At 44.6% G+C, this 17,570-nt stretch overlaps 1 protein-coding gene across 1 annotated transcript in view; it reads right to left on the reverse strand.

Annotated features, from left to right (window-relative positions):
• Nucleotides 1-981: 981 nt before the first annotated feature.
• FARSB (phenylalanyl-tRNA synthetase subunit beta) overlaps nt 982-17,570 on the reverse strand; it is a 72,499-nt gene continuing 55,910 nt past the window's right edge. The window contains exon 17 of the mRNA XM_027049516.2: nt 982-2,615. Within this exon, the coding sequence (XP_026905317.1) occupies nt 2,464-2,615 (152 nt within the window). The 3' untranslated portion in view covers nt 982-2,463. The remainder of the gene's footprint in view (nt 2,616-17,570) is intronic.

Below are 17,570 nucleotides of genomic sequence, written 5' to 3' on the forward strand. Positions count from 1 at the left end.
TTAAGCATGTGACTTTTGGGCATATCATTCATCTCTCTGAAGGTTGAATGTTCCCATAAGGCAGGGAGAATGCCTACTTTATCTCCTATGATTATCATAAAAACGTAAACGTTGCAACAAGATCACGGGTGAAAATATAAAACTCGAGAGTAATACAGGAGTGTCGGGCTCTAGCACACTTCTGTAAGCTAGAGCAAGAAATCGATTATATCTAACTTCCCTCTTCGTACTAGGGCTCCCAGTTTTCACGAAGAAGGTGTGTTTTCTCCAACATAGGTTTTGGTAGTACCCACGACTGGCCCGGCCCCAGTTCAAATGCCTCAGCTGGGACAAGTGTAAGATGATCTGGCCGTGGAGCCTCAGTTCCTAAACTGGTGGTTCATTTCTCCTAACGTAGCTGATACCGGTTTTCTTCCTACAGTTTCCCCGCTTCAGAGGGCAGAAACATCCCCGTGATGGATGGAGTTGATCTTTCCCCTTTCATGCTGGGATATACAATCACATGTCAGTGGGTTTTTCATTACAAGTAGTTTCTGACCAAAACCATCCAGGTGGCTGCCTGCTAACAGGCTATCTCAGGATATCCACTCACTTCAACCATGGCTATCACATGGCCCACGAACCTGGACTTTAACTATAGACAACCTGGGGGGACAGTATCTCCTGAAGAGCGGACCAGTAAACCACTTTAAACAGACACACCAATTCCACAGTTCATGCTTTTACCCTAGGCATAGATGTGGGGTGCAAGATTATGAACTACGTTAACGTGTTTCTCCCAACTTTGCTGAGGTAATAAGCTACATCCTAACTACCATGCCAGTTAGGATAGACCCGTCCCATCGTCCCCAACAGCTTAGCCCCTCTACCCTTTGCAGTCCTTTCCCCTGTGCAAGCTCTAGCCTGCCAGTGTACCACTGACTCTTTTAGAATTTCATTTATGTGCAATCACGTGTAGTCTTGGGTCTGTTTTATTTTCCCCCCCTGAGCATGCTTAGGGATTCATTCATGTTCTTCTTCAGTAGCTCATCCCCTTTTATTGCCGAGAACTACTCCATGATACGGATGTACTACAAGTTAGCTATTCAGCTGCTGATGAACATTTGAGCTGAAGCTACTATAAATAACACTGTTCCCTCTGTTTCCACCAGCAGGACACGGAGGTCCCACGGCACGGGTCTCACCAATGCTCGGTATGAGCCGGTCTTTCAAATTTCGGCCATTTCAATTCGTACTGTGGTTTTTATTTGCATCTCCCTGATGACTAATGAGAATTTTTCCCGATGCTGATTTATCTGCAGGAAATATCTGTTCAAATCTTTTGTCCATTTAAAAAAAAACTGGGTTGTCTTAACTTGTTAAGAAATCTTTAGGTATGCATGCTGGACACAAAACCTTTTGACGTACATTCTTTTTTGTGAGCTTTCTCATTTAAATGCCCCAAACAGAACGGGGAAGGAGTGATGAAAGTCTGTATGTTCACAAATCTTACTAGGCTGGACACCGCTGCCCTGATTCAGAGCAGTAAGAGGGTTGGGTTCCTCTGTAGTAGGCTCAGCACAAGCTCCAAGAACCTAATTCTTTCTAACTTTGTTACTTATTTCTACTGGACTTAAAGTTTTACATTTTATTGTTTCATCATCTTAACAGGAATTGAGAACTTCTCTCAAACATTCAACCTTTTTTCAGTACCTATTGGAGGAGTCTAGATCAAAGAAATAAAAGTAAATTAGGAGGCAAGACAAGACAGACCGACACACTTAGCGTCAGAGGAGAGACCTAATACTTCCCTGCAAAATAAGACAGAACCTAGTTGCTCAACTAAGTATTTAAAGCCATGATTTTATAGTATTGATTACAGCAGAACGTATAGCCTGGGGCAAAAATACTCTTCCATGGTTTCCGAATGTTCATACCGCACTGCTATCTATCAACACGTTTGTTTTAACTCGTCTAGCAGAACAGATGTGTGTTGTGTGAACTCCGTCTCAGGATATCAGAGTGGAAACACCCACGCACCTTCAAGCCCTTCAAATACTCGAGTCTTCTTTCACTTTCAAAGGACTTCGAAGGCTGTAACTGCCAGACGGCCGCTGCTCCCTAATCGTTTCCCAAAGCTACCGTTGTTTCCCACTGCTGGCTGCACGTCAGACGGAGAAGGAACAAATTCTTCCATTCTCCCGCATCAGCGCTGGTTTCATCAGCAAGGCTCCGGCCCGCGGTCCTCTGGGCTTCTCCTCGTAACGCGGCTTCACAGACAGCGTGTTCGCACAAGCTGGCCTAATGCAGGGAGCGGGCGGCCTCTACACACGGAGCCAGACACGACTTTCTACTTTATTAAACATTAAAGCGCAAGCGAATGGTCCCGGGGGGGGGGGGGGGGGGGGAGGGCGGAGACGACTCAAGGACACCAGGGAAGGAGCAGAATGCTCCGGGAGAGAGTCACAAGGCAGAGACCCATCTTCACAAAAAGGGCTCGATGTTGATTTCCAGGGAGGAGCAGGGCATGGTCAGCTCAAATTTAGTGATGACATCAGGATGAAGGACCCCGAGCTTCCCGATGCTTTGACCCCTGGCCAAGATCTCGGCGCATCTCCCGGGGAAGAAAGCAGCACCTGAAAGAGAGAAATCAGTGTTTCTCCCGGCCAGAGAGTCAACAGACATTTAACACCGCAGGCTCACTAGTCTGCTGGAAAAATAACTCCTTTAAGCCACTGGCTAGTAAATGAAAGTGCTTCCTCACACTTTCTAGTCTTGAAATTATTTTTGGTATTACAGCTAGCAACTCTTACAAGGAAAAGGTTAAGCAGTAAATATCAAAGTCAGGGTCCTGTATGGTTTGTCTTTTTCTTTCTTTTCTTCCTTCCTTCCTTTTTTTTTTTTTTTTAATCCCAGAGCTCCAGGCAGGAAGGATCAAGAAAAGGAGGCTGACGAGCACAGCTGGAGAAGTCCTAGGGGAACCTGGCAGGGAGGAAGGACAAAGGGGAAAAGTGAACCGTAAAACTGATGACCTGACATGGGAAGAACCTGTTTTGAAACAGGTTTTTCCATAGTCATCCTTGCTGGATAAAAAGTCATTTACTATTCCACCCTCACTCTTTTCTACCTTCTTGCACAGAGAAGCACAAGCTTGCACTGTCATCGGCAGGCTTAGGCCTTGTTAGCAGAATGCAACCCCCATTCCCGTCGGAGAAAGCACCTTTTCAGCAGTGCTGGAGCCTCTCCCGTAAAACCACAGCAAAGGCCAGCACCAAACAAGTCTGGGTTGACCCCCGATTTACTTCAAGACAGGCAGGAAGTGCTCTCTTCATCTGGTGTCAGTGCACAGACATGGCTCACCAAACCAGGAACTGGTACTGAGGCTCAAACAGCCAAACACAAGCAAACCTACAAGCCCCTCCAGATTCGCCAGCTGGCCAGGGCCACAGAGTTCAGCAGTGCTCATTGCGTCCTCAAGGTTGGGGTGGGGGGTGGGGGGGCAGGAGCGGACTCACTTCTCTAGCCACCAACTTGAAAAGAGATCAGGCCCACAGCTCCTGACCGATTCAACCGAAACATTTACTGGCATGAACTATAAATACCCAGCAGGTCTGGGCCACAAGCCTGCAGCCTGCCGTTTTGGAGCGAGTGCATTATTTATGAAAGGATAAACTGCTGAGTCTGTACTAATGGCTCCAAGGTCAGCATGATGAAGAGGGGTGGAGGGGGACCACGAACACGTCAGTACCAGCTGCACCACGAAGACACGGGACAATTTCACACCGTTCCCAGTGAGCCCAGAAGGATGTATGTTTATGTTCCTGAAAAACAGTGTTTTGTTTATTTTTGAGAAAGAACGAGCGTGCGAGAACACGCAAGCTAGGGAGGGGCAGAGAGAGGGAGACAGGATGGAAAGCAGGCTCCACATGGTGAGTGCAGGCCCCGATGCGGGGCTCGACCTCACAAACTGAGATCATGCCCTGGGCCAAAGTCGGGCGCTTAACTGACTTAGCCATCCAGGTGCCCCCACCTAAAAAACATTTTTAATTGTCACTCTTAGCTCTCAGAGCACCCTGGGCTGAAATACAAAATGGTCTGTTCCTCACCTCCCCCTAAACAATTTTGTTCCAATGTCTTATTAGAAAATTTCACTGGACTGCATCTGGAGTTTGTATTTGGCTGTGCACATGCATCCACGCTTGGACAGAGGGGGGAGTCAACACAGAAAGCAAACCGAACGGATGAAGTGAGAGAGATATCACTAAATCTGATAAAGACGGCACACTTGAACCCCATTTACAAAACTAACCCCACCCCCACCCTCATAAAAGAAATCTTCAGACGACAAAGCGTGGAGCTTGTCTAAGCGTTGACGGTAAGCGGTATAACCAAGAGTCGGACACCGGAAGGACCGCTGAGGAGGCCACTCGCTCCACCGTCCGTCACCCCTTTACACACACACACACAACTACGGCTGAATGCCCTACACTAACTGAAACCACCAGCGGCCTGTTTCTAAAGGCCATCCAGAAAGAAAGGAGGCTTAAGACCTTCCCTGCTAACCCTGCTCTGTTTAAGAATCCTCCCTGTGTATCAAAATCCTTTTTATCTATCTTCAAATTCCAATTTGATTGGATTCATCTTAACTGAAGCATAAAACCAGACTATTTTAGAATCTAAGCCAGATGTACTAGTTCTAACAATGTTAGCAAAATAAAGCTGAAGAGATAAGAACTCAGAATTTTTACTTCATAAAAGAACCTTTGGAATCAGCACTTTTTAGCAAAATTCAGTTACATTCTTCTTCAGTGAGCAAGCGTGCTCATGCCATCTGCCCGTTTCTCCAGAAGTTCCGACCACATTTGGCTTTAGCTTGTTAACCAGTCAGGTACTCGGTCAAACAAAAATGTTCCTATCATGAAATACAATTTCCCTCTTTCCAAAGAAAACTGAAATTCACTATGATGCATTCATTATTTAAGATCTATTCGAGTAGGAGAGCGCTCTAAATAACGTAAATGCCAAAAGCTCTCAGGCCAGCACACGGGTCCGTCCGAGTCATCACCACACGCTAACCTGGCCGGGGTCAGAGGACCCTGCTGTAGAGCAGCCGCCGCACCAAGGGGGCTTCGGACGCCTGGACCAGGGGGAGCCCTCCTCTACCCACCGCACGGAAGAGGGAAGTTCGGTAACGGAGTTCTTCAGAAACTTCACTTTGCTGAAAACTGCACCCTTTAACCCGCGACACCACGATTGTTTTTTTTTTTTGCAATTTCTCTTTCCTGACAAGGTCAGATGATGATAAGTACTTTTTTTTTTTTTTTAAATGTTTACTTATTTCTGTGAGAGAGACAGAGACAGAGAATCCAAAGCAGGCTCCAGGCTCTGAGCTGGCTGCACAGAGCCTGACGCGGGGCTCGAACTCATGAGCTATGACATCATGACCTGAGCCAAAGTCGGACGCTTAACTGACTGAGCCACCCAGGGGCCCCAGTACTTCTGATTTTATTGACTCTTCTGTTCAGTTAGAGCAAGGAGGAAGTTTTGGTCTTCACACACACAGGTTGACAGGCACACAAAGGGACTTCAAAGGGTACGGAGAGGACCTAAAAAATGGACCTCCTGACTGATGATGGGTGTAGACTAGAAATACTGAAAGAAAATTTAAAATTATTGGAACACAAGCATTTCTTAGTGCTTTTTAAAACGTTATGGCTCAAACCAAACTTTGCAGGCAGAAATAAATCACTCCAAGGAAGAGAGACAAGAAATAAGGGAATTGCTTCACTATGGAAACAAAGGGAACAGACTGGAGTAAAGGAGCCATTAGGCCCAAGTTCGAAGACGACAACGTCCCATCGATCTCCCATCGATCGCAGGATGGCTGAGCTCAGGCACACGGGCAGATCGATGCATCGTAACGCACTGCCTGGGACTGGATGCAGCTTAAATCAGTCCTTCTAGGAGAAGTCACATCTGAATGCAGCCTCACCACGGGTCTGGGCTTGTGAACAACCAGGCCTGGATGACAGAGGCCCAGAGGCTACTCTAACCTCCTCGACACAAAACAAACACATGTTTCTGGAGAAAGAGCGGCCTGCTGGGTCTAGAGACATAAAGCTGCCAATTCAAGGAAAGTCATGGTGCCCTGTGAATGGGAATTCTAAAATTCAAATTCTACAAAATACATCTGCTTATTACCCTTCTTCACGTGTCTAAGCCCAAAGAGAGGTCGTGGTTTCCGGGGGTACTAAGGTGTGTCTAAACACGACAATTTTCAACCTGTGCCCAAAACGCTCCCTGGCAGAAAGCTCCTCGGCTCACTTTTCCACCCGGTTCCCTGCAAGGATTAAACTCTCGGCTTTGCCGGTATCCATCACAGTGAAGCGGCTTCCAACGGAAAGCAGACCCAGGGGAAAACAGTGCTCTCTGCTGAAATTCACGTGGAAGCCCAGACAAAAGAAACATCAGTTAAGCACAAGCAAGAATTTAATTTCCAAAACCTAGTGGGGTGTAAGTAAGTTCCTTAATTAAAGCTTTTGTAGCATCTCCTCCAGGTCTGTAATTGTCTCTCTGGCTCGGGCGGCAGGACCACTTTGAGGACCTTGGGGGTAATTCTCGGCCAGTAACGCGGCACCGCACCCGGTCTTTAGCACATTTTCTGGCTAATTGACCTTCAAAGCGTTGGTGAGCTCCCACTCTTGCTCGCTGCCAAACACCTTTCACAGTTTCTTTTTGCCCCTGTCTTTCTTTTAGGGTTATATTATAGGCCCAAAGTTTGGATAAGCTTCACACACAGAGCCATTCCTATAATTTTATGAAGCATCGGAAGTAAAGGTTTAAGGCGGTAACTGAGCAGACCTCTAATCCGAACGTGGCGCAACGTTATCAAGCACGAGGCTCTTAATTCCTTAACCTTAAACCCCTGCCAGTGGCTATATTCATCTGGCACTCTATTTTGACCATCGCTAACAATCTCTACTCACAATTTTACTTTTCCCTTCACATCACTGAGACATGCCTCAGGATTCAAATCCCCATATTTAACTGCCTGCAATCTGGTACTTACTTCATCACCCAGATTTTTCTCTAATAAAAAGGCAAGAACAAAATAAAAAGGGGGCAAGGAGCTCTGGAAAAGGACTGAGTGTATCTCACATGTGTCACAACAAATAATAGAAAACACCACTATCGGCTTAAATACAAATAACCACATAGAGCTCTCCATAAATTCAGGGACAAAATACAAAATGCGGAATCATACAGATACCGTAAGCCACTGAGCTGACTGTATTTTAAATCTGTTCTAAATGGCTGATGATGTGATATGGGGTGGGGATAGGAATCATCATTTAACAGGCTGATTCTAGGGCTGGCACCTACCAAGCCTACCCCTTCCTCTCCGAAGTCCTAATTCTAAATACCATTCCACAGCGCGACAGTCCATCCTAGGAAAACACGAAGGACAAGGACATTCCCAGCCTTCCATCCTGGCGTGACGTGGGCAGAGTGGAACGGGGCTGAAACCACAACCCCCTACGCAGGGCTCCCCTCCTGGTTTCCCACCAGCTTCCTGAGAGTGCAGTGACCAGAACCGTCTAACTCTGCCGCGGGCACGTCAACCTCACTTTCCCTTTCTAAGCAGCGTTCGCTTAAAGGAAGAGAAAGAACAAAATATAGGGCCTCTTTTAAAAAACTGAACACACACTTGAACCAAACATGGGTGCACGGTAGTTGGTTCTTGAAGTGTCAGAGGCAGTTCTTGGTGTAGCAGCGGAGTGGGGAGACCCCATCGGGCAGGGAAGAGGCACGACAGAGACAGCATGTTAACTTATAAACACAAAGAAAAAGATTTTAGAAGGAAACAAAAAATCAGTATAATTACTGAGCTATAAACCTGCACATTTTTTCCCCCAATCTCAGTCCACTACAGGTTGGGAGAAAAGTATCTCTACAAAGCTCATTCAATTTGTAAGTGGAGACCGAATAATTTCCAACTGGTAATATAAAACACCCATTTCCCCCTAGATGTATATAATTCTTTGCCTTACATCTGAAGTGAAATATTTATGGTACCTAAAGTCTTTAAAGAGAGGGGACCTAATCCCTTGAGTTTAATGGCTATCTTTCATCCCTTTCAGAAGATCAAAAGAAAGAAAAAGCCCTGACACAACTTTACAGTGCTAATCCCAACACACCTGCAGACATCATTAACTCTTAAAGCAAAGGCCACCGGACGTAAGCGGAGAGGGTGCCTACTTAACCCCACAGCACGGGACCGAGGAGGAAACCTGCACTCACGGCAACAGCCTATGGAGACTGGGCAGGGCAAAACCCCTACTGCAGGTAAGGACTGGATCCTGTAGACTTTATTCTTAAAAAGGAATCAGCCGAGCCCAGACTATCTAGTCTTCCAACAAAAGGAAAATGTCTTCAATAAAAAATCTTTTAAAACAGTGAGGCTGTGGCCATCTATGTGGCATCTATGTGGCCATCATCGTGGCAACTGTGATTAGCATCCTGGCTGAGCCTTTCAGTGCCACTGACCCCCAGGCCACTGCACATCAAAAACTACCATGCAGGCTACTGCACGTGTGGGGCTGGCCTCACGGTGGGCCTGTCTAACCTCTTCTGTGGAGTCTGCGTGGGCATCGTGGGCAGTGGAGCTGCCCTGGCTGATGCACAGAACCCCAGCCTCTTTGTAAAGATTCTCATCGTGGAGATCTGGCAGCGCCAGTGGCCTCTTTGGGGTCACTGTTGCAATCCTGCAGACCGCCAGAGTGAAGACGGGTGGCTAGATGATCTGTATGGTGGGGCCGTGTCCCACTCTTATTTGTGGTTTTCCTGGGACACCTGGCCTTGCAGGGGGCTTGGTGTTCAAGGGCCCTCCCTGCACTCACTCGTTTGTCAACTTGGAGGCGCTGCCTGGCTGGAGCCTCAGTGTGGGAAGCGGGTCACTGATGACCGTGTGCAGCTGTGCACCTGTGTCCCAACTCCACCCCAACCCATTTTCACGGTGTTTGTGAAATAAACGTGGTATTTGTCTGGGTCAAAAAAAAAAAAAAAACAAACAAAAAAAACCTTTTAAAATGAATCACCACAGGGCACCTGGTTGGCTGTCATTAAGCATCTGACTTTGGCTCAGGTCATGATCACACTGTGAGTTCGAGCCCCACTTCTCTCTCTCTCTCTCCTTCCCCACCCCACCTCTCATGGGATTCTCTCTCTCTGCCCCTCACTCCCTTGTGCCCTCTCTCAAAACAAATAAATAAATCACCATAATCACTTTATGACTAAACTCCAAAATTTCCCAGTTTACTTTGTATCAACAAATTTGTAACTTCGTGGCTATCACTTTTTAAGATCTACTTTAAAGTCTACTCTATGTCTATGTCTCTCTCATACCCACCTACTCATATTTAAAAAACTGAAGAAGGTCAACAATGTTAGAATTTAAATGTGATCCATCCAGGGGTGCTTGGGTGGCTCAGTAGGTTAAGTGTCTGCCTCCGGCTCAGGTCATGATCTCATGGTTCCTGAGTTTGAGCCCTGCATCTGGCTCTGTGTTGATAGCACAGAGCCTGCTTGGGATTCTCTCTCTGTCTGCCCCTCCCCAGCTCATGCATGTGCACTCTCAAACATAAACTTAAAAAAAAAAAAAAAAAAAAGTGACCCATCCAGTTGCGATTTTAAATCAGTCTCAAATTTACTTGTATAAAACCAAAGGATTTTTAACTCCTGGTTAACAAGTGTCCTCATGGACTACTGATTTTGACAACTCCTATTCTAAATAATGCCATTGTCCTACATTTGTCTGATGCTTCCATCATTTCCCCTAACCTGTTACATTTCTTAAACACATTAAGACAGTTTTAGAATATCAACTTCAGAAATAAAAGGTAGGACCATCCTGCTTTCCTAGACTAATAAAATGGTTCTTTTCTAGTTTTTCACCTAATAAAATCCTTTAAGGAGGCAGTTTCTCAAGGCAAGTATGAACAACTTTACACTTGCTCCACAATTACAGTGAAATAATAATAATCATAAGGAGACCATCGTAGGGTTAACTGGGGAAAGAATGGGAATGTTAAGTATATAAGACTGTATCTATAATTTCACAATTAGTTAACTTATTTCAGACCTTTGACAAACATGGAGTAAAGAGAACTTCAAGCGTGCAGTTATGGCAGACGGGCCGTAGTTTCAGAACTAGATTTCTGCTGACACGTAGGGAGTGCGCGCAAAAAAGGAAAGAACCCAAGACTGTTAAACTCTGCCTTCTATTCCTCTCCTTCCGTGCGTAGGAAGGGCCGGGCCGCAGCCCCAGTCAGCCCTGGCCAGGCCCCCGAGGACGGGCAAGTTACAGATGGGAGAAAGCAAAGCACAAGGAGATTAGGGGACTCGCCCAAGGCAAGCCACAGGATCGGACGGTGCCGACGGCCACTGAAACGGGGCGCCTGTGTGTGTGTGGCCCAGAGCACAGATGGCCCACGGGATAATGTTTTCAACCTTTTGGTCAAGCTGTCCGTTCCATGTTTGCAAACTTCTTCTGGTTTAAAATAAAATAAACAGAACTTAAGAGGGGGAAAGAAACCTGACAACCTCTAACCTCAGGACAGACCCAAGCAGGCTCTGCAGAATTATCAATACAACATAATACTGACAAAACCTAGAGCATTCCAGGGAAAAACAACTATGTTTTTTCAGAAATCTCACACATCATAGGCACACTAAGAATAAATTCCAGATTCTTGAGACAAGGCTAGAGTAACACGAGCAGATAAAGCAGCACCACAGTGACACCACCTAAAAGGCGAGGAGAGTGGCACATCCATTAGAACCTGTGGCAGGGCCTGCTTTTGAAGCTCTGAAACTCCTGCACGATCTGAACCCCGGAAACGACTTCGGAGAAGATCTTCTCTGTGCCTTTATTTCAGAGACGAGAAAATGGCCACCAGAGAGGATAAGGAAACCATACGGCTAGGTAACAGCAGAGCTGAGATCACAAGCCCAGTCTGTGCTGCTTTTACCCACTGCCACTTTTCTCAAGGGCAGAGCTGAAATCTCCCCGGAGTTTACTCTGCAGAGTATCCATCCCAAATGCTTTCCCAAACTCACCTGCCTCTCCACAACTGTGTGGTGCAGACGGACAGATGCCAGCATCCCCCTTAGAGACGAAGAAGCCCGCACGAGGGCATGAAGTCCTAGGTCACACGGGCTCCAGCGACACAAGGACTGGAAGCAACATCCGGTGTTTTTACTGCACCGCACCTGACGCGCGTCCCCGGGCCCGACGAAACATACCCTTTCCTATCGTTTTCACTGCTGTCTATACCATCTTGGGATCTGCATTTCAACTTAGTTTATATCCACACATCTAAAGACATTTTTAACATTTCCATTACATTTATGTCCTAGTTTGCCAGACTGTTCTTAAAGTATCTTATGTTGGAGTTGTTCCCAATTATTCATTGTTATATACAGGGCTTCTAGAGTATATACTGCTTTTTGCTTTCTTGGTTTCTTCCCCTTTGCCAAGAGTAATAGCACGCAGTAAAAAAAAAAAAAAAAAAAAAAAAGGAATCCTTGTCTAGCTCATTATATACCAAAGTGTTAACACAACAGATTTCTATATTTCTAGCAATGGTAAAGCACAAACTTACATTCATGGGGGTCACGCCGATCCCATCTCGTACAACACCAATTAAACGATGCTTTCCCTTGCGTGGCACCAAGTCCTACCTTTCTTAGTTCTACTGAGGGGGAAAATGCATCAAAGCCGCCTAGGAAAGTAATTCCAAGAGGAAATCTCTGGTCAGAGAATGTAATTCAAACAAGCCAGCAGCCCTTAGGAATTAAGAGAACTGATCGGAAACTTTCCCCTCCTGGAAGGGGAGTGCCACAGTATAGCGGCTGAGACGACAGCAGTGACAGAATGCCTACCAGCTACTGATGGTATTACTCACCGAAACAGGAAGTTCTGGAGGCATTTAGAGCAAGGCATTTTGTCTTTTTTTTTTTTTTTAATGTTTACTTATTATCGAGAGACAGAGGAAGACAGAGCATGAGCAGGAGAGGGGCAGACACAGACTCGGAAGCAGGCTCCAGGTTCTCAGCTGTCAGCACAGAGCCCGAACGGGGGCTGGAACTCGCAAACTGCAAGATCATGACCTGAGCCAAAGTTGGATGCTTAACCGACTGAGCCACCCAGGTGCCCCCTTATCTGGTATTTTTGCTCCAGGGTTTACTCTTTATGGCCTTCAACATCACTCAGAAGAAATAAAAATACTGTAACTACAGTCACATGGTTTATGTTTACAATAAGGCAAGTAAATAAAGAACTGCCTGTATTTGCGATTATACTGGGCAGTGCTGCTGTTCCCCCCACGTTTCTTCTTCCATGTCTCCCTAGATATGCTCTTTTCACACAGGAGTGTGGCTGTCACCATGGCATGGTTTTAGGGGGCAGGTAGATTTTTCTATTCCACTGAATCAGCCCCCATTCTTTTTGAAATTTTTATAATGGGACCAAACTGTTCTCCCTTCACAATCAGAAAGGTGACTAAAAATCAAAGCATCTCTTTAAGTTCACACTGATATGTATCAATGGAACGGAAGTCAGATCCCTTCCTGAAAATAAAGTATTTTTAAAGGATTAGAAGGGGACAAATAAGAACCCGGGTCCTATGGGCAGAGGGTGGGTAGGAAGAACACTAGAGACACAGAAGGATGGCGAGGGCCAGGGGTTCTCAATGCAAGCTGTCGATTTCACATTTGGCCCGTCTTGCCCAGAATAACCGTCAGCAGGAAGAGTGTGTTCCGGACCCCCAACCCGCCTGAATCTGCAGGTTCTCAGGGGTAGTTCCAAGTGCCCAAGTCGCCCTATGACTATCTGCATGGATTTCTCAAACAGGTCAAGATTAGACCAGAGCTATTCAACACCAACATAAAGGAAAATAACTCACCAGGATCTAAGCTCTCAGCTGAATGAAGTTAAACTTTCCTATCGTGTATATAAAAACATTGGGAGCACTTTTTTTTTCAAATTTTTAATGTTTATTTTTGAGAGAGAAAGAGAACATAAGCACAAGTGGGGGGGATGGGCAGAGAGAGAGGGAGACACAGAATCCGAAGCAGGCTCCAGACTCTGAGCTGTCAGCACAGGGCCTGACGTGGGGCTCAAACTCACAAACTATGAGACCATGATCTGAGCCATTAACTGACTGAGCCACCCAGAGGCCCCAAACATTTATCTATTTCTGAGAGAGAGAGAGAAAATTAGAGACAGAGAGACAAAGTACAGAAAGCATGCGTGGAGTTGGGGACAGGCAGAGAGAGAAGGGAGACACAGAATCCGAAGCAGGCTCCAGGCTCTGAGCTGTCAGCACAGAGCCAGATGTGGGGCTTCAACTTGGGAACGGTGAGATCATGACCTTAGCCGAGGTCAAACACTTAACCGACTGAGCCACCCAGGTGCCCCGGGAGCACTTTAAATGAATGTCAATCTATGGGATTCCTGCAATGATGTAGAGAGAAGACTAAGCTAAAAGGCAGAAAGGAGTCTAAGTAAAGGATAATATGGGAAGCAGAGAGAAAAGGTGCCGGCAGATGAAAGAACCTCTGGAGAAGACAGACATCTAATGAACGTCTGGTTAACTTTCCACTTCCCCAATGCCCCACAGTCCACAGTAAAATACGTGGTTTTCATTTTTTAACAAAGCAGATTATGGCTTAACATATTTTTATTAACCTTCAGTTATTTTTGAGGGATTGAGAGAGAGAGAGACAGAGACAGAGACAGAGACTGATTGGGGGAGGGGCAGAGAGGGGGAGACACAGGATCCGAAGCAGGCTCCAGGCTCTGAGCTGTCAGCACAGAGCCTGATGTGGGGTTTGAACCCACTAACCATGAGATCATGACCTGAGCTGAAGTCAGGTGCCCCTGGGTGTAAATATTTTTTTTAAATCAGGGGCTCCTGGATGGCTCAGTCAGTTAAGCACCGGACTTCAGCTCAGGTCATGATCTCGTCATTAATGAGTTCAAGCCCCGCGCCGCGCTCTGTGCTGACAGCTCAGAGCCTGGAACTTGTTTTGTTTCCAGGTCTCCCTCTCTCCGCCCCTCTTCTGCTCATTCTCTCTCCCTCCCTCCCTCAAAAATAAATTTAAAAAGATATATTTTTTTTTAATCTGCAAGCATTAGTTATTAAGGCTCTCAGAGTATTGCTTGTTTAAAAAAGGGGGGGAGGGGAGATGTTGGTCAGTGATTTTTTTAACGACATTTTAATTTCCTAAACCATAATAATAGATGGTAAGCTATTAGCTACTAAGCAGTGAGAGTTACTATATCAAACTATACCTCTGGCTCAACTATACACAAGGAGGGAGCAAAACAGAGACTGAAAAAGGTGTTGGAATACAGAGGAATGACTTCATTATTAGTCTAAGAGGATAATACAAGTAAAAAACTCCAAAAAAAAACCCCACCAAAAACCAAAAAGCCCACAACCCCACAAATACATCACTGTAAACAAAGTCCTTGGATGGGAAACCTGGTTATTAAGTTGCAAAGCGCTCTGAAAGGACGATGGGTATCAACATTTGCTCCAGCTCCTGTGTAAACAGGATCATACACAGAGTCCTCTGCTCTGATACATAATGCATTCTTGAAACAATTACAAAATAAACCCAACATATAAATACACCATCAGCTAAAAGGTTTTTATCAATTCCCTAGTTATGGCATAAATATTTCCTTTTGGAATCTGAATCTTTTCGATACTACCTGATTAAGGTCTCACTCACCTCAATTTCTAATTACCCACCTCTACATATAAATACGACATTTATTTTAATGTTGGGAAAGACTGCTAATAGACTACAAGGGCTGGGCTGATTAAGGACACTATCATGCCAAACTTTGCTTGCAAATTTCTTGAAACCGTTCTCCAGAGTTGAACAACACAGGTTTACTTTTCTTGAAAGGGTCCCACCCATTCGTATACCTGCATGTTTTCTCCTGTACCTGGTTCAATGTAACTAATGGACTTCCAAAAGTCATTTCATCTTTTAAAGATATCAGAGATAAAAGTTTGGATCTTTTGTATTCCTTCATGGATTCCAAAAAGCATTTACCATAAATTTAGGAAATTAAATAGTACCATTTAAAAAAAGAGCAATAATTGGAAAACAGCATGTATCAAAATCTACAAAGCAAATGGAAAAAGAAAAAGACTGGATCTATTCCTCAAATGTACTCAGGATGAATTACAGAGAGGTTTAAATGTAAAATGATGAAACACTTAAGCACTAAAGGAAGCATGGAGAATTCCTCCCTCATCACAGAATGGAAGAAACTTTATGACTCAAAATCCAGAAGCAGTAAGGGAAAAGACTGGGAAGTTTTATTACATAAAAAATCTACATGGCAAAAAAAAAAAAAAAAAAAAAAAAGATAATTTAAAAACTTATAAAAAATAGTTGGATGTACATCACAAAGGGTTAGTATCCCTAAATGCGTAAGTTTCTAAAAAGAGGGAAGCGCAACATACCTAAAGAAAAAATAAGCAAGACCTGTGAACAGAAGTTCACAAAAGTAGGTAAAAATGTCCTGAATCATGAAAATACGTTTACTCGCTCACAAGAATAAGCCAGCTACAACTACGGTAGACACGCTTTTCCTCCTGAAAGACTGCCCCTCAAATGGAGAAGTCTGACAAGCCTGTCAACAAGGTTCAGGAAAAAAGGTCTTCTCATCTGCTGCTGGGTTTGTATGATGTTAGGACACAAGTCCTCCAGAGGGGTGTTTGCCACTATCTAATAAAAGTATGAATTTATCCTTTGTCCCAGTAATCCCAAACTTCTAGGAATCTTTCCCAAAGAAACACTAGCAAAAACACCAAATAACATATGCAGAGATATTCTTCATGGCATTATCTGCAGAAGCAAAAGACTGGAAACAGCCTAACTATGTCCACTGACAGGGAATTAGTTGAGTAAACTGTGGCACTCCAGTACAGCACTCTGCAAATGTCATAAAGAGAGAGAGAGAGAGAGAGAGAGAGAGAGAGAGAGAGGGATCTCCATATATGGCTGCAGGGTGATCTCCAATGTAGATTAAGTTAAAAAAAAAAAAAAAGTACAGAACAGTATGTAAAGAAAGTATCAACTCCCCAGTTGAGAACACGGAGAACACAGACACACATTTAAAAAAAACTACAGAAAGATAACTGAAACTAATCATAACCTATACAGGCAGTGAGGGAACAATGTGATCGGAACAGAAACAAAAGCTGGAATTCTTGAAATATACTTCCTTTTGTAAGTTATATCCTAAGTACAAAGAAAACTGCAGATAACATTTAAATTGTTTTAATAATCATACTGATGTCATTTTGAAAAACAGAGCGAGCAAATAACTTCATCAGGAACCAAGATTTTCAGTGTAAAGGAAAGAGCTATAAAGTCAAGTATAGTAAGTAAAAATCCTCTAAGTTGGAAATATCCATATGACTCAATGTTTTCTTGTTTAAAAGAAAAAAAACAAAAACAAATGAACGGTTTCCCCAGCCCTGCACACCAAAGTCCCAGAAGCAACAACTTCTTCGGTAGCAGTAAGCAAACTCGGCACCCAGACTGCGATCTAAATTTGATTTCTCACTAAAAGGAACCAGGGCCACTTGGCTATATACCTGCTTCCAGGTCTGACACAGAACATATATATGAGCCCAGAAATGTTTTCTACATTATTACCAGCTTTAGAAAAAGCTCCATTGTATACAACCATTTTCCCTCCCCGCCCACCTTCATTTTAATAAGAACCTCCTGACAAAGGTTTCTTAAGACTTAAAAGTCTTTCCGCCTACTTTTCCAGGACAATTCAGCCCTAAAGAGGCTAAAGAAGGCAGAAATCCCCACCCTAGGGACTGTGTGTCCCCCAGATCAAGAAAGAGAGAGTCAGCATGGAGTGTCAGAGCCTCAGGGGGTGGAGAGGACATCCACAGCTGAGCAGAGGACAGCCCTGAGGAGGCACAGAAAACATGCAGGGGAAAAGACGGAGTCTGGTTACAAACAAGGGCACTGATCCAGTAAGTAAATAAGTTAGGAATAATGAGAGCCAGGTTGAAGAGACACACAAACATGGAACAACAGAAAACTGGAATGAACCCGGAATGTCTGGGCTGGAATGGGAGCACTGCTATGGACTCATGGTCTTAGAAAATACACACACACACACACACACACACACACACACACACACACACACAAAGAAAATGTGCACACACATACACATGCAAATAACTCTCACCTCCAACAGCAATAAACACTCCCTAAATCTTGGCTTTTGCACACCATTCCCTAATAAATAGAACCAGGATGGAGAAATGGGGCAATGGAAAAGTTCCAGATAAGACTGGGAGTATTTTCTTGTGCCCAAAGCAAGCGAATGCTAATAAAGAATAGGAATATGTTAAAAGGACACAGAAGCCAGCTTGAAGGAACCCTCACTGGCCAAACTGGGGACAATGTAAGCAACTCAATTATTATAATGGATTAAAATACTGAATAAGAAATAGTCCATACTGATAGAAATA

The sequence above is a fragment of the Acinonyx jubatus genome, chromosome C1, assembly GCF_027475565.1.
Source record: "Acinonyx jubatus isolate Ajub_Pintada_27869175 chromosome C1, VMU_Ajub_asm_v1.0, whole genome shotgun sequence".
Taxonomy (NCBI): domain Eukaryota; kingdom Metazoa; phylum Chordata; class Mammalia; order Carnivora; family Felidae; genus Acinonyx; species Acinonyx jubatus.